A 23,023-nucleotide genomic window follows, 5' to 3' on the forward strand; every position below is an offset into this window, starting at 1 on the left:
GCAGTTGTTCCGGTGGCGTGTGCTACAATCCAAGCAGAGTTATTTGGAAGCAAGTCTCACATAATACAGTGGAAGCTATTTCTGCATAAAGATGCATAGGATAGACTGTAAACACTCAAAACTTTCTATAAAGCAATAGCTGGTACTTGGAGGCTATAAGCAGTGTTCCTCCATAAGATGGGAAGACTGTCCTATCTGCTTGGTAGAGCAATAAATGTTCATAATTTGAGAAGTGAACACATTGTGCTGTTCAGGTACTTGGGGTGCATAAAACTGGAATGTAGCTCTGTGGGCCCTGCAGATGATTCTGGTGATATGCATGATGCATCTCCTAAATCACGAGTGGGAAACCTCTGACCCTCTAGATGTTGTTGGAATCCAACTGCTAACAGCCCCAGCCATTGCCTTCATGGCTGGTGGTCAGGGATGATGGTAGTTCTTATCTTCCACGTGTTGCTGGGCCTAAAGTTTCCCATCCCTGTCCTACATATTGGCAGTTGTGGGAGCATGGTTCAGTTAGAAGCCCACAATAATAAGTGCAATACATCACTAATCATTTTATTTATATACAGTGGTACCTCGCAAGACGAATGCCTCGGAAGACGAAAAACTCGCAAGACGAAAGAGTTTTTCATTTTTTGAGTTGCTTCGCAAGATGAATTTCCCTATGGGCTTGCTTCGCAAGACGAAAATGTCTTGCAAGTTTGTTTCCTTTTTCTTAAAACCGCTTGAAGAGGTGCAGTTGCAACTTGACCGTGCTTCGCAAGACGAAAAATTCACAAGATGAAAAAACTCGCAGAATGAATTAATTTCATCTTGCGAGGCACCACTGTGTGTGTGTGTGTGTGTGTGTGTGTGTGTGTATAAAATAATAATACATAAATAAGCTTACATAATTTTAAATAAGTGATTCTGCTCATAGTTTTTTATATATTTCCTTAATAAAAGGTGGGGAGGGGGAACATTACATAACAATATCATTCATGTACTCAAAGCCTAGAAAATATGTATCAAACGCAACATTTCATAAAATTCTTAATTTGCACTTATTAATGCACATGGTTGTACAGAGTCCTGTACCTTCAAATTCTCATACATAACAAAAATACTGCACTTTTCACAAAACATAAACTTGTTTACACTTTTCTTGCTGTAAGAAAATGTCTCAATTTGATCATATAGACAATATTCCAAATTCTCCAGAACAGTTCTAAGAAGGTTGCATTATGTTTCCTGTTCCTCATAATTGATAAGACATTCTAGATACCACAAGGGGGTGTATAATAATCTCCTGATCCTCTGTTGGAACTTACATAGCTAAATAATAAAATTAGGGGATCTGAAGGAAGACAATAATGAGAAATTTTTCTATATAGATAGGAATTAATTTCATTGTTTAAAAACTTAAACATCCAGTAAATATGACTTACATTTGCTCTTACTGTGTTTTAGTGACATTGTTAGCCCCTGAATAGATTTGCCTCAATAATTCAATATTTTCCCCCATGGTTTTTGGTTTTTTATACAGAGGTTAAGTAGAGATATTATGATCAAGAAAAACAAAGTATATAACTTGAATTAATGATCTAGGTTACTAGAGGCATGATGCAATTGAGTTGTTGTTGTTTTATTAAAAAACCAGTTCATGGTGGTTGTTTTTTATCCTCCTTCTCTTGACAGAAGAGCATGGAATCTGAAGCGCTACCATAAACATATTTTTTTCTCTTTAACGATGATGTGTCTGAGCAAGATTTGTTTCTTTCAAGCAAAGCTGCAGCAGCACCTGGCAAACATAGATGCCTTTAGCAAAACGATAGCAGTGAGACTGTTCACAGATGGCCCACAAGGCATTTTTCCCCTCGTCTGTCCCAGAGGTTCTTGTTAAAAAAAAAAATCAATGGAATCTCCTGTTTACATTTTTTTTCTCTTTGACTTTTTTCCCACAGCCATAAATCAAAAGGTTTTTATTTATTTTTTATAAAGAACAGCTCCTATGCTTTTTAATATCTTTGCACACTGTTTTGTACTTTTAAGCATGTGGCTTGTTGAGTGAACCTGTTGAATTCTCTACCTCTCCTTTTGGGGGGGGGTTGCTGCAGCAGAGATGCTGTTCCCACTTTTTAAATATTTTATCAGCCCTGGAGTAAGTGAGTGGTTCCATTTTAGAGTTCTGTTGCTGCAGGATGTCTCCTGTTTTCTTCTGTGAGAGGAAAGCTATCTATGCTTGATCTTAATGAATGAATAATTTGTTAAGTAGAAAAAGAAATCTTCATAATGCAGGCCAGGTTAATATAAAAGGCTGATTCCCTATATTACATGAAAACTAATGTTACTGAGTAAAGAACTGGACTTTTCTCAGCCTCCAGGCAGCACCCCTCACTCACCCCAGCTCCACACCCTTGCTGAGCATTTTCGCCTGAATGGAATGTGCCCTTGAACTGTAATAAAGCCCTTCACTTGTCTAGATGAAGGACAGAGGAGGGTGAGTGAGCGTATGCAGATGCTAGCCTATAGTACAAAAAATAAAATTTTACAAACATTGCTCCATCCAATTTTGCCTCTGGTTCTACCTACCACTGGCATGTGGTGCTGGAAGTTTACCAGGAAGGGAATGTGCCCCACCCCTTGTTTACAACGGAGATGATCCTAGTGGTCTGGTAGCCAATTTTGGGCTGGTAAATTTATTCTCATTCTCTCTCTGCCTCTCCGTCTCTTTTTCTCCCTCTCTCACATCTTTCCAAACTCTAAGTCATCTTTTTTGGAGTTTGCTAACCCATATACTTCAGAGTTTCCTTTGCATGCCCACTCCATTTCACTCCACTGATGCCAGGTCACAGAACATATATCCCAATGTTGGCATCCTTCCTCGAAACTGTTTTTGCATAGGTCTTCAGCTTGTTGCTCACGTCCTGTTGTTTTTCTTCTTCAATTCGAATATCCCCCAGCCTCTGCTTCTCAGGAAGCAAGGGACTTGAATCTGCACACACAGTTTCTTGTGTACATATGAATCAGACCAAGCACAAGAGAAAAAGGTACCATGCCCAATGTTTCCTTTGTGCTATGAGTCACCAGAGATAAAGCCTGGAATCTGTGTTCAGTATCAGGGAAGAGTCTTGGAATATGCCTCTCAGCATGTGGCGAGCAGGTCTCCTTATTTCTGAAGAACTGCAGATTATTTGCACACACCCTCACAATTAAAGGTACAGGTTTACAAGGCATATGGAATGACTAGCACACATACCTGAGTGGTAGCCTCTCTTTTTAGCTATTGAGCATGGCTCCCACATGAGGCTGCCACCTTGCTGAATCTAAGTACATCTGGGTCTGGTCAGTGCTGGGATAGGTGACAGTGTGGAGTTCCCTGATGGAAGAAAGGTGGGCTGTAAATACAAGTAAACAATATGCAGTTGTACAACCCAATTATTTCCATAAAAATCCACTCCTTGTTTTCCTCCTATCCTCTTTCCTGTGGCAATAAAAAAAAAATACTCTTCCAGTGCAACAACTGTCTTCTTTCCTTCCCTCCCCACAAAAAAGCAGGGAAGTGGACTAAAGAAGTTAGTTACTGCATCCATGAAGGAAAGAAGTAAAGTTTCTAACACTAGAACTTAGCCCAGAAATTGTCTCGTTTTCCTACACACACATCAGTTCCCAGTCTCTTTTCATTTTTCATTTTTCCAGCCACACTTATGGAGTCCTTCCAAAGACAATAGTCAACTTCTGGAGAAGGATAGGACTGGCTTAGTGGGAACTTTCCTCCCTCAGGCAAATAAAACAACCTGGCTCTTTGGGCAGGAAAGCAGCTGAGGTGAGAGAAGGGGCTTTCAAAATGGTGCCACAATTTCTCTTCTCCTTTCCTCCCCTCTCCATGGCTAGCTGTGCCATCAGAGGACTGCAGGTCTCTTCCACCTCTCTCTCCTCTCCTTCCCCGGTGTGTGCCTTGTTTATGTCACCAGCCACAAGTATATTGCAATATAGACAATCAAAAGCACTCATAATTCTTTTTTTTACATATTGCAGTTGGGAGTGGCAGCCTTATAGTGCCACGGTCCATATTGAGCATATTGGGCATGGGAAAGAGAAAACCATTTTCCTTCAGTCTTTTTTGCTGCGGATTGGTTGAAGATACATTGTAACAGATTGAATGTGGATACAAACCATCATAAAATATATACACTACCTAGGTTCTAGGTCTGTTCAGAGTTTGAAGCTTGCTGTACAAGGAAAATGCCAATGTGGAGAGAGGAGGCAAGGGGAGCTCTTCCCTGACTGAAAATCTGATTGGAAATGATTTCACCAGGGCTCTTCAATCACAGTGCCCTGGGGGAGGGAAGTTAAAGTAATATATCACCTTGTCATTGTCTGTTCGGCATTCTTTTCTAGTTCTGTTAATGGTGCTTGTTTGGAAAATGTGGGATGGTCAGTTCCTTCTGTCTCTGCCACATTCATTCCTGCCAGTTCAGCTTTGCATTCGGTTTCTGAGATTTATGGTGCCAATTGAGCAGAAATCAAGCCCAAAACTGTTTTTCATTCGTCATAATTCTCTATCCCCTACAGCCATCTCTATCACCTGCACCCACCCATTCTATGATGTATGCCATTTTCAAACTGAAAACCATTTTCTACAAAACTGCATTCCTTTTAGACCGCTATCTAAATCAAGCATGGCCAAACTTGGCCCTCCAGCTGTTTTGGGATTACAACTCCCATTATCCCTAGCTAACAGGACCAGTGGTCAGGGATGATGGGAATTGTAGTCCCAAAACAGCTGGAGGGCCAATTTTGGCCATGCCTGATCTAAATCAATGTTAAAGGTGAATGACCCTGTATCTATCCTACTGGAATTCAGTAGATTTCTTACCTTGAAGCTGGTGTGTGCTTCCCACCCCCTACAAATCACCTGCTAAATGTTAGGGGAGATTAGAGGAATCCCCCAAGACTGTAAAGATTGTCCTCACAAAAAACCACTGCAGCTACTCTGTAACCTGGCAGTATGCATCCCCTTAAAAGGGGCTACCATGCCTACAAACGTCACCCAATTCTGTCAAAAAATTATAAAGTTATAGACTGTTCCTTTATTGCTCCTGTGAAATTTTCTCAACTAGCCACAGAACCTGGTGTTGTAGGGCAGTCTGTGATTTGTATTCTGTTATTGTCAGAACTAGATAATGTTGAGCAGTAGTTTGAGAAAACAAAAGGGGGTTGCATCATGAACTGTGTGTGCTTACACAAAGATAAGTCTTGTAGTGCTCCACAGTGCTTACATGTGTATTCAGGTAAGAAGACTAAAATGTAACCATCCCAACCATCCCTTCTAAGATAAACACAACTTAGATCCTAAAAACCCCAATTATTACCAAACTAAAATTCTCTTTTTCTTAGTAAAAGTGATGTGTTTCTGCATTGCTTCTTAATGGAACAATAATAGTTTCCATGAAAGTCAACAGGTGATCATTTTGCAAAGGATGCCTGTCAGAAATGCTTTCCTGCCGGGTGCCATTTAGACTCTCCTGTCTGCCACCCTGCTCAGGTTTTACTTGCTTTCAGTGTTGAACACAAAACACTGAGACAAGAACAGTTAAAATCTGAAGGGAGAAATGGCATGCTAGCTCAGTCAGCTGTGTGTTTTTCCTTTAATTCAGTTCAGTCAATATTTGTGTTTGAGTCTTGAACGGAGAAAAAGAGATGAAAAGTAAGCTGCATTCTATGCTTGCAATTAATTTATGTAGCAAAAGTAAAGCAGATGGACCACATTAGGTATAATCCCAACCCTCTACCAAGTCTTGAAAGCGAGAGTGGCAATCATAGCAAATCTGTTCTGTAAAAAACATCCGCCCAGCAGCTGTGTTTCCTTCCTGTTTACTTTTCCATTCATCCCCTATTTCTTTACTCTTATTTCTCCATTTCAGTCCAGCTGTAAATCATTTTTATCACATAGTTCTGCAGATGACCCACTAACTGTACACATTATGGAAATGTAGAAGCTTTTTGCTTCCTTTTGGTTTCTGTCCTTTGCAAAATCTGAGCAGAATTATTTTCTAGAGGGTGGTGTAAGGCCTTGTTTGGGCTGGCTATGAATGAACAATCAATATGCCAAAATATTTTAAGTTTGTGTTGACACACAAATTTAATGGTGGTTTCATCCATTAGAAACTGAAGTCAGAAGCCAGGTTAGAAATTGAAATAATAACTACACTATCATTGAGGGAATTTATACCCCACCCTTTGTCTCCAAGCAGCCCAGGGCAGCAAACAGATACGACAGTTTAAAAGCAAAAGCATTCTAGTATTCTGACCTCATGGGTACCTGTTGTTTTCTCCAGCTTTAGTGGCCTAAATAGAGCCTGTTTGGGGTCTTTCTAAAACCTCAGCATTTGAAATGATCAGTCTTAGAAAACAAAGTAATAATAATAATAATTTATTATTTATACCCCGCCCATCTGGCTTGGCTTCCCCAGCCACTCTGGGCGGCTTCCAAAAAATATATTAAAATACTGTACTACATCAAACATTAAAAGCCTCCCTAAACAGGGCTGCCTTCAGATGTCTTCTAAAAGTCTGGTAGTTGTTGTTCTCTTTGACATCTGGTGGGAGGGCATTCCACAGGGAGGGCGCCACTACCGAGAAGGCCCTCTGCCTGGTTCCCTGTAACTTGGCTTCTCACAGTGAGGGAACCGCCAGAAGGCCCTCAGCGCTGGACCTCAGTGTCCGGGTAGAACGATGGGGTGGAGACGCTCCTTCAGGTATACTGGACCGAGGCAAAGTGGCAAAGAGTTCTGTTTTCCTTCAAATATCAGAAACTACATAAAGCAATTAACAGAGCAATCCTGTCCTCTAGTTATGCCTGCTTGGTGGGCTAAGATTGTTCGTAAGAACATAGGAAGTGCCTGCTGGATCAGCTCAATGACCCATCTCGTCCAGCATCCTGTTCTCACAGTGCCATATCAGATGCCTGTGGGGAAACCTGCAAGCAGGATTCGAGCACAGTTGCACTTCCTCCTGTGTTTCCAGCATTCAGTAGTATTCAGAAAAATCACTGCCTCCAACTGTGGAGGCAAAGGATAGCCATCATGGTTAGTAGCCTTCAATAGCCCTCTCCATGAATTTGTCTAATCTTCTTTTAAAGCCATCTAGGTTGGTGGTCATCACTGCCTACTGTAGGAGCAAGTTCCATAATTCAGTTGTGTGTGCACTGCTAAATCACCTCATCCAATAGAACACAATGCAGTGCCAATAGAAAAACATACATAACTTAGTTAACTAAGGCTGCAATCCTGTGCGGTCATATTGAGGCGTAACCCCTTTTGAATTCAGTAGGACTTTCTTCTGCATAAACATGCATAGGAATGTGCTAAAAATACATTCAATATAACAATACAATGGTACAATTTGGCAGGACTAAAATACCATTTACATTGTAAATCTAAAATATCTCCTACACAGCTCATAGCATTATTGCCCCTGAACCCTTTCTGTGTTCTGCAAAAGTAGACACTCTCCTGGTAACTTGAATACTTGAGTTAACTTGAAGATGTTCATTCAGATGTCATGGGAAACAAGTTTAAGCAAATCACGATTGGAGCCAGCATGTCAAGGGAATGGGGGAGAGTAAAGGGAAATGTTTGAGCATGACACTTGTTTTTGGCTCAATAAACCAGTTTATGTATCCAGAATTGTTTTGCCAGAACCATCCCATTCGGCCACATTTTACTCCATTTTGTAAATCTCAAAGCTCAATTTCTGTTTCACCAGCAAATATCTAGTAAAACATCTTGCCCTCCCTGGCTCAGTTCTCTATATCAGTTTTGGGGACAGGGAAGAGCTAAATGTACACTGACATCCTTACAGGGGGGAAAACAAAATAAGTTTAATAAACTTAATATTACTGCTGGACATCATAGTGCATCCCCTTCAGTTAGGAAGTTCCCAGTGTTTGTGGTTAGAAAACCATATCTCATCTCCTTTACAGCAAAAAAGCTGCATGTGTTCCCCTATAGATTCTGATCCAGCATAAGGGGTATTGTCATCTGAGAATGGAGGGTGTAGAGGGAGGCATCAGGTCCTATGCAATTAACAGATACTTCTGTTACCTCTCAGTACTCGGATACTGCACTGAGTACGTAGATAATGTCCCAACATTAATAAGGCAAAGACTTTTCTGTGACCTGTATCTGAGGTAATGTCTGAGGAAAAATTCCTGGAAAACATTCATGGGAACATTCACAGAAGTAATAAGGGGGTAATATGGAGAAAGACATTTGTGGAAAATATTTCATTGCAATTTATCGCTTTCTGGGATTTCTCTCTAAGAGTAGATCCAATCCCTATTTACTCAGAGAACTGTAATGCATTGTTTCCCTCATATGAGTGAATCCTGTACTCCAGTTCCATTATTTCTTGTGGGTGGTGGATTCTAGTGCATGCCCAGATGCAAGTTGCTATGTAATATCTTTCCCAGTCATTTAAATTGATAGATAAGTCATGGGGCTCTGGGTTCAGTTATACAACTTGAAAACATCTGCAGTTGCCTTGGAAATGATTGGTAGGAAATGATTAGCCTGTGTGGAATGAGCTCATTTTAAAGACTATATATAATTTGGAGCTTTCAAACCCTGGCCTAATAGATATAATATTCTCATTTTCTTAGAAGACCATGACTACCTCACAAGCTCTCACACTCTTTTCCTCATATTTCCTTCTCTTGTGAATTACCCCTCCCTTCCCAAAGCTAACTGTGGTTTGCCAATGTGACTTCCAGTATTAATGATAAATTTGGCTAGCTCCAAACAAGAATTTGTCAAGCTATTTCTGAGCATGATTCTAAGAAGGGCTGCTTTTTCAAGGGCTGCCATCAAGCCAGCCCTTGAGTCCATCTATAGCTCCTTCTTCACCATTCCTGTAGAGAGAAGCAGTTCTTTTCTCCACCTGCTTAGCACCTACCGTACTTTGCCTCTGTCTTCACTGAAAAGGAAAGCAGTTCTCAACATAATGATAATAGAATAAAAAATGCACAGATACAGCCCAAGATAGGAAAAGAGGTGGTAAGGAAACAACTAGCTACCTTAAATGAATTTAAATCTCCAGGGCCTTATGTGTTGCATTCAGTGGTAGTAAAAGGAGCTTATGGATGTAATCTCAGAGCCTATGTCTATAATCTTTGAGAATTCTTGGAGAACAGGTGAGCTCCCTGCAGATGGGAGGCAGGGAACTGTCCCCATCTTCAAAAAGGGGTTGTGTGGCCATCTGTCATGGATGCTTTAGTTGCATAGCAGGGGGTTGCAACTAAATGACCCTTAGCGTCCCTTCCAACTCTACAATTCTATGATTCTACTGTTCTGAATTCTGTACTCAATGCCCTGCACTGCTGTGTTGGAACCTCTTGTACCTTCCAAGTATAAAATAGAATCCATCCGTGTTAATAAAACTTGATACTGGAACATTTCCTGTCTTGGCAGAGGAAAACATGTAGCATTTGGTAACACCACAGTGCTCTAAGTATTATAATAACCGGTATTGACACAGAAAGCATATGGCCTTATGTTACATATTGGGTCAAGTACATTTAATGTTAGTCATCCTTTCCTGTTTATAAGTTATCCATCCCTTAAAAAAGAAAATAATTGTGGTGTTGCATAAGAAAAAAACTATTTCTCTTAAGAAACAACAGTTGTAATAAACAAAGACCGCATGTATGAGTTTTTTGGTGGATATTACAGTATGTTGTGAGACAGGATTCTAGATTATGGGATGTTGGTTTAATCATACTCTTCCCAAAGACAAATACTTGGAAGCTAATGCCCGTTCTGCTACAGTTAATGCCCATTTTGAAGTGCTCAGGACTGCTACTGACTAAGCTGTTTGAGTAATGAATCCCGGGGTGCATTGACATATGGGTAAAGCATATTAGATTTTTTTACTATTATTAAACCAGTCGCTAGGTTAGACAGTATATTTTGAAAATGAAATGGTAGGATCACAACTGCAATCCTTTGAAGCCTTACAGAATGGGAGTGGGAATAGAAAGATCAGTTTACATAGATACCATTTCTATTGTCTTTTCAACCCTGCTGTATTTTTAAGTCCGATGCTCTAATACCACTTGCAACAAAGTGAAGTCGAGCCAATCCACAGTATTTGCATTTTGAACAAACGCTTACATGCAAAAAAACCTCCGATTTGAATAGTTTAAGTTAATTTTGTCCTGCTTATTACATTTTATTTTAATGTTTGTTTCATTTTGCTTTGGGTCACTCCTTGTGAAAAAAAAGAGAGACTAATAAATGCAATTAGTAATAATCAGGTGAAAAAGCGTATGTTGTGTGTTTAAGTGAATGAGTTCACCTGCAATAAATAAAAAAGGTGAAGTATGATTCTGTTCCCATCCCCCAGCTACTGTTGCCTGAGTGAGATAATTCAGAAGTACATGCATCGTTTGTGTCATGTATCTTTTGCCAGTTTAAGCACAGAAACCTTTGTGTCTAAGTTAATGTGTGAACATGGTAGGATTAGAATGTAGACAGTCAATATATTATAGAACAGGGCAGGAACATTGTCAGAAGACGTCCCAGGTGGCTTGAGCTCTGGAAGTGTCTGGATTAGGTTCCAGGGTAAATGTTTGAAAATTCTTCTATTGACAAAAATGTGGTCTAAGAAAGAGTGGGTCACCTGAGAAATATGACCTTAATATATTGATGGAAGAATAGGCATGTTTGAGAGCTGGACCTACCATTAGTCACTGGTATTCATTGTCTGTCTTTGCCAAGAGTGAGAGAGGTAGCAGCTACGTCTGCAACAAACTTTGGGTTTTGTTGTTTTGCCCTGACATAGATTTTGTTGAGACTGCACTGTAAGTGTGTGTGTAATCTGCCTTTTTCAAGCATGAAAATTTATTTGCTTCTGTGGATATTGCTTACCTCTGGAGAATCAAATTTATTTGCTAGTACTTCCAAGAACTTATTAATTGAAGTGTGGTCTATAAATCCATTAAATAAAACAAATAATGACTCTGCTGAATAATTATTTGGAAATACGACAGACATGCTGATGAGTGGGTGTTTTCTGGGATGTCCTGGTATCTGAAGAAGCTCTTACTCTCTGAAACCCTCTATATTTATAGGTCCAAGCACAAGTCCGCCATGCAAAACTGAACTTTGACAAGCTGAAAACTGACGTTTGTCAAAAAGTGGATCTTCTTGGAGCAAGCCGGTGTAATCTTCTGTCTCATGTGCTCACAACATACCAGGTATCGGAAAAGAAAGTATCCACTAAACCAGAACTTCTGCTTAATAATGATACCCACCTGCCTATATGTAGCAGTCCAATCAAGTTTTCCTCCCCATAAGGCTAAGGTTGGGTATATGAGCAGGAAATCTTAAGTGTCAGTCAACATGCAAGTGTTAACTTTCATTGGTTCTTTCCATTACAGACAACCCTACTTCACTTTTGGGAAAAAACATCTCATACCATGGCAGCTATTCATGAAAGTTTCAAAGGGTATCAGCCTTATGAATTCATGATGCTAAAGGTAAGCATATATAGTGGTTTGTTCATTTCTAGCCTACTTGGCAAAGTAATTTGGATAAATGAAAGAGGGGTGTCAAGCTTCCTTTTTGTAGAACTTTTTTACACTTCGGAGTGTTCATCAATTTCTATATATCGTAAATGCAGCTAGTCCACACACACTATGCTAGCAGGCACTTCTAACATGTATTAAGAAGAATGTTAAAATGTATGTTGTAATCCCATACATTTGGGTCAACCCATGTATGTAACCCATAATGTTGGGTTGGTATGCATGTAATTCTAAACCATGGTTTGGTGCTCTGCAGACAGTCTTCAGTCGCCTAGAGCAAAGCATCTGCCTCACCCCCTCTCCCCACCCCTGCGTGGCCTGGCAAGGAATTCTGTCAAGTTCAGAAGAATCACTGCTCAGTGCTATATGCAAATCAGGAATTTTGGTTTAAAACAAACAGTGGTTAGTTAAATAAACCAGCTGCACAATTCATATCACATCTAGTTTGGCCTTGAACTTTGTTACAAAGCAGATATTTGAATTTGAAGCTAAGCAGGTATGTAAGTTTGGTCAGTAAGTCCAACACAATAGCCACTACAGCATACTCCTACTAGTGAAGCTTGCTTATAAGTGTGCTCTCCTGTTATCAGAAATGAGCATACGGGAAAATTATCTTTTGGAATGCCTTGCCTTCCTAATGCAGAATAAGCATGTTCTTAGTTTCGTTAAATAATTATTTGCACAGACCACACTGCGGCTGTCCAAATTAAGGAAGTGTGTCAGTTTTCTAGCATCTGAGTACAGCTTGGTGAAGGTTAGGCTTTTTAAGTTCAACAGGCTTACTTTTCAGTTTTCTATTGTAGTTAATAATATAATTAATAAATCAACAATTTTATGAAGTGATCATTTATTCATGCTAAAGTGTTATCTCCAGAAAGAGAGACTCTGCCCTTGGGAACGTGTCTGGAAATAATACATTTCTTTAGCAGTGGGAGTTCTTCTCTCTTCGCTAAACTCTAGTAATGAACAATCTGATAAAAAATGTTTTCTTAGCTTCAGGGTATATTGTGGAAGTAATGTAATTGCAGCTGTGTTTCCTGATAGTTGTATTTGTGTTTAAGAGAATATTTTTAATGCACTAACAAGTCCAAGAATTTTGTTGCTTGTGGGTAACCAGGGGAGTTTGTTCAAGCTTTCAGGATTCATTCTTTTTATTGTTAGGAGAGTGTTGATTCCTCTTGACTCCTTTTTTTGTTAAAGATTAACATTTTAAGTTTTGAAATATGCTGAATAGAGAACATGGACGCACCATTCATATGGTATTATTAAACTTGGATATTTTGTAAACCACTTAGCTTTGTAAACTGCTTAGAGGTTCTATTTACAGTCAAGCAGTATATAAATTTTGTTAGATAAATAAATTTATTTTAACTGCTTTAATATTGAAAGCAGAGAAAGAAAAGAGGACATAGGAACAAATAAGAATGGTAATATGTGAGGAAGGAAATGGTGGAAGGATAAATTGCAGTAACCTTGTATTAGGGGACCTTCAGTGTTTTCTCAATTTCCCTTTTCTCAATGGCCAGTAGTGAAGCATCACTATTTTATGATTTAGAAAATATTATTGAAGAAATGTTGAAAATGAGCTCAGGAAAATATAACTAGGTTCCTTGTCATCTCCACAACCCTGAGAAGGAGGCTAAAATTCTTAAATGTTGCAGTAGAGTCTGAAGACCTAGTAATCATAACTACTGCTGTGAGCCTCACCATTTCTTATGAAAAGGCAAATAGGATTTGATGGGGTTGTATCTGGTATCTGTTACATTACAAATTGTATTATATGGTTGCTATGTATCTTGCAAAAGGGAGGGGGGAGTCCAGTACTAATTTTAAATGAGTTTGATTAGACACAGAGGCAGCTACAAAGCCTGTGAGATAAATTAATGTCTTTACAGTTTCATCAGCAACTTCTATCTGCTGCTTTCATGTATTCTGTATTTTAACATTATCATTGCCAGAAGATACGTCGTTGCTATTACTCAACCTTATTTATTTTAAAAATAAACCTTATTTACAAGTACCTAGTTCTTCTTGTCAGTAGTAGTTAAGAAGAAAAACAATTTGTATAACTTTGTACCAGAATGCTACTGAAACTGCCATAACATATTCATTTAACATGTATTTTGTTTTAATTTTCTGCTTGGCATAAATTTCAAATTTTGGCTTTAGTACTTCTAGTGTGTTCATTTTCCTAATCCAGAATGCAGTTATTGTGAGTGTGCTGCTTTGCAGTTTCTTTCCATGTTCCCTTTTGTCTGTATGCTTAGGATTATCATGTAGGCTTTTGGTTAACTTATTCAAAGTTTGAATTCAGCGGCACCTTTTTCTGACCAATTATGTAGTTGTTAATATTGCATAAGCTTTCATTGGTTGCAATCCACTTCAGTTGCGAAGATGGAATGACCAGAAGTAGGTCAAGACAGTTAATGGAGTGTTTACCTGTAGTACGCCTCTTTTTTCAAAGGGATGCTAACCATAATTTAGTGGTAGAGGACCTGCTTTCATGTCCATGAGGGCTTGGTGAGACTCCTATCAGTGTAGACAAGAACTGAGCTAGGTGGGCCAGTCTGAGTCAGTATTAAGGCTGCTTCCTGTGTTCCTACTTGGGCTCCTGTTTTGCTACCTCAACTAGCATTTTACCAACCAGAATCTATTCCCTTGAAAATGGCCCTTCTGAATATTGTTCTAAAGTGTCTAAGAAAACAGAAACATTAAAACTTGTGAATCTATTTCTGGGTTTTATGTCCATTCATATGTTTTCTTAAGGATGGTTCCATTTGGGTGATGTTAGATTGATGTAAGAGCACAAGGTTATAGGGTGATATTATTTAGTCCTGAACTATGCTGCTGCTGTTACTGATCTAAGTGGTGTAACTGGTATCTGGGTCAATCAATCAAATACCTTTATTGGCATCACAGTATAAAACATCTCAAGTAACTGGAATAATTAAAATGACAAGGGTAAAGCTATCAAGGGTTATAAGGTCACACTATGGTTGTATGCATTTGGATATTCTGCTACACTCAGTGCTTTGGATGGAGTCCACAGTGACGCCACTACCCCCAGATATAAGAAAAGCATAGAAATTCCTTAATGAAATATTTTCTTTCAAAATCAGTCGGTGATCTTGATAAAGTGACTGTTTCAGATGTGGAAATATACAAAATTAGTAGCTCGCAGAAATGTTTCCTAGCCTGCTTTTACACACTCATTGTTACTCATTGTCACATTAAAAAAACCCTATACCAACTCTCATAAATCATCTGGAGGCAATTTCTTAGTCTCTAAAGGTGACCGGGCCTAGACTATGTATAAATAATTATTGTGTAAAAAATATTCATCTTATATAAATTGCTTTTTTTGCAAGCTTAAATCTAGGTTCAACTAGGCAATAATGTTCCTTAATAAGGGTTTTGCTGTTGCCTCTTCTGTTAATTCACCTGCTTGAGGAATATATGCAACTCCTGGGCTTCTAATTCATGTAAATATTTATAGAAAAGCTTATTGTGACGGGAGGAAGAAATGAAATTGCCTGTTTGTTAACTAAAAACACTTAAAAATACCAGAGGTAACTTAAGTACAAACAGCTGTTTTTGGATCAGCATTACATTGGCAGGACTTTGCAACGCCTCCACTAGTGAATCAGTTTGTTTAGCTTTGGGACCAACACAGGAGCTAATGGAGATAAGACGGAATATTCTCCACTTGGCACCCTGTTTGGAATTAAGAACCTTGTGGTAGATCATCTGAGAATGTGTGAAGAAAATCTGATTGTGCCCCACCTGGTTTATTGTGCCCTAGTATTTCAAAAGATGGATAGATAATTTACGGTAATTTTAAAAAATCTTGTTTTTGCTGTTTGTAACTTGTATTTGCATAAAACATTCTTCCTACATGGTAGGATGACAACATGTTAGTCAAACACCTTTAAAGTACTATTATCAGAATCAGACTCATCAAATCATAGAATCGCAGAGTTGGAAGGGATCTCGAGGGTCCTCTACTCCAATCCCTTGCAATGCAGGAATCCTGCCCACAGTTATCTCTGGGTGGGTTCGAACCACCAACCTTCCTGTTAACAACCCGATGCATCACTTTCCCTATCTCAGAATGCAGACCATGCAACAGCAAATAGCATGAAATAGAAAACTTTTTTTAAACAAAAATAATCTTAAGTGGGCAGAACACTGTAAATGTAGCTGTAAACTTATAAGTGGAATGTTCAATCTTTTGGCAGCCTGAAAATTGCATGGTAATAATGAGGTTAAGAGTCTGATTCTTGGAACAGCATTTTATTATATCTTCTATTATAAATCCCACAACTTGCAAAACTACGCAACATGTTTCTTTCTTTTCAAATAGATTAACTTGTGTTAGTCTGTTGCAGCAGTCTTGTGACTCCTTAAAGCAGTGCTTTCCAAACTCTTCATGTTGGTGACACACATTTTAGACATGCGTCATTCTGCAACACAGTTTTTCAGTTTTACTAGCAAACCAGAAATTAAACTAACCCCTTATAAGAGATACAGACACTTATCACGCAACACATGTACACACTGCAGCTGACACACTAACGTATTGCAACACACAGTTTGGAAAGCTCTGCCTTAAAGACTATGGGAGGAATCCTGCTAGAGCCATTGCACTCATGGAAGAGCTTTTGATCCTGTGAATGCCTCTACTAATGGACAAAAAGAGGAGGCGATTTTTGCCAATTTACCCCGTAGAATCCAATGTCACAAAAAAGGAATCCAGATAGTGGGGTACCCTTCAGAACATCTAGATGCTTCAGGAGGAAGGATGAACTGGCAAATAAAAAACACCCCACCCTCCCCTCTTCTTCCATTAATGGATACCTCTGCTGGATCAAAAGTGCTTCTTATGAGCACAAGGCCACCAGAGGAATTTCCTCCCTAACAAACTAATTGTGGCATGCACTTTAATAAAATTCACTCAGTAGTGGTACTAGAACTGAACAATGCATCATAGCTCCATGGCCCTGATGTCCCCAGGGTGGGGAGATGACTGCAGCCCATCAGCAACAGTTGCCCAAAACATATTTTCTTCACCTCCTTTCATTCCTTCACACCCACACCCACACACCATTTTTTAAAATAGTGGGCATGATGTGGAACAACCCTTCAGAACCACCTTGGTTTCTCAAAGTGCTGAGCCTCTGGGCTCATGAGGGACTGTGAGAATTTAAGGTGATGTGCACAACTGTCTGGAGCTTTGTTCTGCCTTTGGAAAAGGAAAGGCATAGGAGTCACTATTGCCACTGTCACATGACCTGAAAGGAGGAGAAAAGGAGAAAACCAAATGGAAGGTTGCATGAGCAGGCGGAAAAGAACAAGCCACTGTTGCTTTCTTCAGCTTTATTTCACAAAGGTTGGTGGGTATGCTGGAACCCAACAACCTCCATAAAATGTTTTGAAGAAAGCAACAGCAATCCTCTCTTTCCTTCCTTCCTGCATGCTGCGTGGTAAACCAGGTCTCTTTATCTCGTACTTAACTAAAAGAAGGGAAAATTGGCCAGTTTGTCCAGGAAGGGGACAAATGGTTCCTTTTTTCTTTCTATTTACAAAGTAAAGAAAGGGGGATCTTGTTCCTTGAGCTCCTTCTTCCTCTCACTTATCTGGCGGTAGAAAGGAAGGAGAGCTTGGGGGAGGAGGGATGTGTGTGAGAGGGAGAGAGCATGCTCAGTCTGGGAGGTGGGCTCCCATAGCGCGTTTTGTCCAGGTTGTCGAGCCCATTTCTTTTCTTTCTTTTCTTCCCCCCTTTATTTATTAATTTTCCCAGAGATCCCCCAAAATACATGATGCCCAAGTGAAAGCCATTGATGTTCCTACATAGTAGTCTTCTCATGTGTAGCATAGTTGAATCACAGATGGGGACAAGACAAGAAAAAGCTTGTTGTGGTATTTTAAGAGACGTTCTACTGATTCTTCGTAAGAACCTTGTATATCAAAGCTGCCCTTTGCCACTGATGCCTAATATTAACAGTATTTTTTTAATGCATATGCAGTAGGATGGGTCATCTCTGCCCATTTGCCACAGTGTATATTTAGCTTTTCTTTTGAAAATCATCTCTATTACATTTGAATCAAATTTATCGAACTACCTGCCTGTTTACCATTCTGTTTCCATTAAAGTTATTTTTCACTGAATTTTAATTGGTGGCCTCTTAATGTTTCAGGAGCTCTCATTTTTCCTGTTTAGATAGAAGTAATTTCCATCACTATGAAACTGTTTTAATGCAACTTTGGATAGGTTTTCAGCATTCCTTCTTGTTGTCTTTCTATATTCTTTTTCATATGTTGATTGGTGGGTGACCCAGAGCTTACAAGAGCCTGTAAATAAACTAACGGAGAGTGAAGAAAAAGAGGAGGAATTGCGGCTAGAGAACGCCAGATTAGAAGATGATCAGCAGAATCAGTAAGCCATATGATAAGAATCTGTTGGAACAAAATAATACTGTAGATGACAATGGGCTTTCAGATTATTTTTAGCTCTACAGTTAGGAAAATGCATATTTTCCCCAATCCCAAAGTGTATGAGTATCCCAAACAGAAGAGACAGACAGTGGGAAAGAGGTGGAAGCTTCTCTGAGTTTGCCAGGAAATCTCCTTCTCATTTTAAAACACACAAAAAAACTGGTTGAAGTGAATGGAAGAACCTTTCTACAGCCATTCCTTTTTATGATCTTTTTGTTCCCCTAGCTGAATCTCTTTCTTATTTTCTTCTTTCCCCTTGTAATATTTTCCCCTGCAGACAACACATTTGAAAAATATTTTGCAGCCATGCAAAATATACATTGTCTTTTGCCTTCCATGCATATGTTCCATGAGTTTCCCTACAGATGCCCTTTTGCATAGGAAAAGTGTTACATTGCATAGATATTAATTACATTACATTAGTCCACCTGTCTGCTGTGCCTGGGCTTTGTTCCTGAATGCTGCCCCTTTCCCTTTTTTGCTGCTCCTCACTGACATACTGTGGGTCAGCAAAGCAATAAGCATCTTAGGTATATCATACAGAAGATATAAGCACATTTCTCTCTATACTTTGCCTCCTCATCACTGCTCCTATTGCATACATGAATTGGAACATATCCATTGCTCACTTTGAGCACTGATTAGCTCTTGTAATCTATACAGGGTTTGGCAAGTGATCCAGTACAGCGGCAAGTACACTGTAAGAGTATACCCTGAGAACTAAGCCTGGTGGGATTCTAGTTACTGGTGTCAAGAGGCACTATACAGATAGGCTGTATCTTAATCTTTGGTAGTTTGGCTGATGGGGACATGTGAAAAGGAGAAAGAGATGTGATCCTCCTTCTATGGAAACATCCAGAATCAGCGAGGAGGGTATGAGCCTTGCTGTAATCACACGGCCAGCTGTTTAGAATATTCAAGGTTAAGGGAAGGCTAGTTGTTGATTCATTGAAGAGCAGCTTTCAGTGTTTGTCATTAGACCTCATTTCGTTGCCTTTTTAGTTTCTCCAAAATGTTTTTTGTCCGTGGGGGAAATGGTTTTAAGTAGCAGTGTGACATAGATTAGATAATTTTGCTATGTGTCTTTCTAATTTTGGATATTTAAATGAGGGGTGGAAACCTGTGGCCTTCCAGATGTTTTTGGACCACAGCTTCCACTGTTCCTGACCTTTGGTCACACCAACCTGGGCTGATGGAAGTTGGGAGTCTGGAAACATCTGGAGGGCATCAGATTCTACATTACTGGTTTGGGAGCTTGAGAACACCCACTGCTGAGTCACTTTTCTAGATAGCCATTTTCACTCCAGCTCTTGTGTTTCAAGGGAAGCAGGTTAAGACTCTTCTTCACAGATCATGTAAATGTCTTGCTTAACAGTATACGAGGTATTCTGAAAGACTGCTGTGAAGAAAATTCCCACATGGAACCTCTTCCTAGATATAGAGACTTCACGTCAACAAAGCACTTCTAACAAGCATGAGGAACACAAGAAAAAGCACATAAATGTGTTGACGGATGTTAACTTCCTTTTCAGCCTGACTGCATAAGTGGCTCAGAAATTCATGTTGTGTTCTTCTTTTTTCTTCCCTCTTCTATCCTGCTTTGCACCAGAGCTTTATTTCTAAAAGCTTCTGCTACTTGACTTGGTGTTCTTGCACACCTAAAGATGCAACTGATATGTCCTCAGCGCTGGGCTCATGGTTCAGATAAAATCACAGAGCGACAGCAGGCAGAGTAATAGCAATGATCCCTGCCAAGCCAGTACATGTCAGTTGCCCTGTAATCAGTCCTCTTGCTTATTCAGTGGTTCTGCTGGCCCCTCCACACCGTATCAGGGAGAGTAGTTCCTCTTGCCCTCCAGATGGAACATTGAGTATCTTCTGCTCTCTTTAAATCTTTAGAAGAAAACAAAATAAACCAAGTTCTAAATCTCAAAAGCAAGGATAGCCAACATGGTGCCCCCTGGATGTTGTTAGCAGCATCCATTGTTCCTAACCATTGGCTGTGCCTGCTGAGCCTGATTTGGAGTCCAACATCTGGAAGGTACCACATTGACTTCCCTTGCTCGTGAGAGTCTCCAGTGAGACTGCTTTAAAATGCTGTTTTGCATTAGTTAGAAAATGAGGAAGAAGTGAACACAGCTGTAGTGAAATCACCAGGGCAATAAAGAGAGCTAGGGGAGATGGGAAGATTGTAATTTAGACAGGGTCCCCAACTCATTTTGATTCAGTCACTACACTGACCATTAAATTTAGAAGGATTATCCTCCTGTCACTGTACCTTTACTGCCTGAAATGCCAGCATACAGTGGTACCTTGGGTTAAGTACTTAATTCATTCCGGAGGTCCGTACGTAACCTGAAACTGTTCTTCACCTGAAGCACCACTTTAGCTAATGGGACCTCCTACTGCTGCCGCGCCGCCGGAGCACAATTTCTGTTCTCATCCTGAAGTAAAGTTCTTAACTTGAAGCACTATTTCTGGGTTAGCGGAGTCTGTAACCTGAAGCGTATGTAACCCAAGGTACCACTGTATTTTTGTTTTCTGAAAACACCTTGGAATTTGAGTGTATCTCGACTTGGTCTGTAAAAACTGAAAGGGGGCAGAGACAGTTGTAACTTTTTCTCATTATTTTCCCCAATAACATGCTACACCACAGCATAAACTAAGTTCTCAATTTTTTTTACCTTCCAATTTAAGGTTGATTTCATTAGATGAGGACAGCCACACCAAGGAATCAACCAGCTCAGGTATTTTCTTTTATTATGCATTTCAAATGTTCAGCCTGCTTAAAAGAAGCTACTTTAGTGCATATAACATTCTCTCAGTCAGGGTTTTCTTATCCTAGCTCTAAAAATCTGAAGCACATGAAATCAATTAAGAGCAGAGATCTAAGAATAGAGATTTTATTTAACAACTCTAAAGGCACCTTGGAAAATAAATATCATGGAGTGCAGGCCTCCATATCCTTCTACTTGCTGCCATAACTTTGAGTGACCTCCAGCCTGTTCTCTATAACACAGCACTGTGCTAGTGCTAGTGCCTGTATTGTGGTACCGTCACACCTCACCTCTTTCCAGGAAAAAAAATAGATTGGGGCCACTGCTAAATTAGTTGCATTGCTCTGCTGTGCTTCTCCAAACACACCAGACTTTTTTACCTTCCCTGCATCCCCTGCATGCTTTTTGTGTGTGGAACTGGGCTTGGTTGAGGTTTTAACTTGTTCCAGGTGAGGGCCTAAGAGCAAGGTTACCAAACATTGTCAAAAGTATTTTAATTCAACTGGATTTATGGATAATTAACTGGAGCAAAAACATAATCTATTTCTAATTGTAGGCAGCCTGACCGGGGGGGGGGGACCTGCATTTTTGAAATAATTTCACTGTAAACCAATTACCTAACCTGGAACAGATGCACCTCACTATCAGAATCACACTGCAGCTGCAGATTGAGGGGAGACTTTGACATCATCAAATATACTTTGAAGAGCAAAATAGGATTTTATCTGTAGGTAACAGAAGTAGGAACCCAACCCTTTCTCTGTTATTGGCAGTATGTTCTTAATTGTGCAACATTCTGTCTTGTGCTGGTGATTAGCTTAGCTAGGAGGATGGCCAAATAAGGAAGATTAGAATGCTGATATTTATCACTTCCTTAAATGATTAAACTTGGTAAATGGTCGACCATATTTGGAACTGATTCAGTGGCCTTTCCTAAAGTGGCACCCATTAGGTACACTAGACCTAGATCATGGTGTTTTTGTGAAACAAGTTTTGCTTTGGAAAGACATTGTGTAATATTCAGTGGTAGTCATGCTCAGAGTTGACCCATTGAAATGAATGGACTCAAGCTACTTAAGCCCACTGATTTCAATGGGTTCATTCTAAGCATAACTACTGTTTAATACAACCTACTGAATTAAAGGAGACCCTTTAAGAACCACAAATAGTTTTTGTGAGTGCCTAGTAGTAGGCTACAAAGTACTGAAGTGTGTGTGTGTGGTTCTGGAGATTTTTAAGACACCACTGGTAAATAATTTATCTGGGATAGTTTCAGGTTAAATGTGAAATCCTAACTGTGCAAGTTAACAGTGCAAAGAGTGTCATACTAGAAAACCTTTGAAGCACATTCCATGTTTAAAGCACTTAGGTTCTGACCTAGAAAATATTTTGGTTACAGCAGAAGAAACTAAGGACATCCTGAGTACTTTTGGGGAGAGCTTCAACCACAGAGAGAATTCAGGTATGTCTGCTAGACATGCAGTGCAGCCCTATACATGCCTACTCAGAAGTAAGTTACATTGACTTCAATGGGACTTACTGACAGACAAGTTGCATATGATTGCTGCCTAAAGAAAACGGTATAACTGCAAGTTTGAAATGTACATATAAGAGCCTACAGCTCAATAGCTTTCCCTTATGTTTTGCCATTTTTAGGAGCCATAGATGACTTATTAGACTTGAAACCTGAGGAAAATGGTATGTAATCTTTTTGTCAACTGTTTTATCAATTCTGCAAAGGGGCACCAAACATAGCATTTTCTTCTTTTTCTTTGGTGATCACTCTTACCCAAGTAAGATTGTCTTCCATGAACACTGTCTTAACAGTGAGTCTGTAAGTGACTAAGGAGGCCAATTCTGGATCCACATGTCCTTCCACAGTGGGAACATAGATTTCCGAGTGAGAGTGATCACTGTGTGGGTTTGCCATTTCTCCCTTTCGGCCTGAGTTCAAGCGTCTTCAAAGTCCATGACACCTTTGGTAGAGGCTGGTCTCCAACTGGATAATTAAATCTTTTAAACAATTGGATTATTTAATCTTTACTAATATAAAAACTAGCTATGTCTTGATGTGATCATCCACTTTGGGCGCTTATGGGTTGTAGAAGAACATTCACCTCAATTTGTGAACTTTTTAGTATGATATTGATGTAGAAAAGTATCTCCTTCTGAACTGATA

At 39.6% G+C, this 23,023-nt stretch overlaps 1 protein-coding gene across 7 annotated transcripts in view; it reads left to right on the plus strand.

Annotated features, from left to right (window-relative positions):
• ICA1 (islet cell autoantigen 1) overlaps positions 1–23,023 on the plus strand; it is a 64,118-nt gene that overhangs the window by 29,218 nt on the left and 11,877 nt on the right. For all 7 annotated transcript variants that reach the window (XM_082193943.1, XM_082193946.1, XM_082193948.1 and 4 more), the window contains exons 7-12: positions 11,117–11,242; positions 11,426–11,524; positions 17,911–18,008; positions 20,765–20,814; positions 22,244–22,306; positions 22,501–22,542. In XM_082193943.1, the coding sequence (XP_082050069.1) occupies positions 11,117–11,242; positions 11,426–11,524; positions 17,911–18,008; positions 20,765–20,814; positions 22,244–22,306; positions 22,501–22,542 (478 nt within the window). The remainder of the gene's footprint in view (positions 1–11,116; positions 11,243–11,425; positions 11,525–17,910; positions 18,009–20,764; positions 20,815–22,243; positions 22,307–22,500; positions 22,543–23,023) is intronic.

Source organism: Podarcis vaucheri, assembly GCF_965113315.1.
Source record: "Podarcis vaucheri genome assembly, chromosome: 12".
Lineage (NCBI taxonomy): Eukaryota > Metazoa > Chordata > Lepidosauria > Squamata > Lacertidae > Podarcis > Podarcis vaucheri.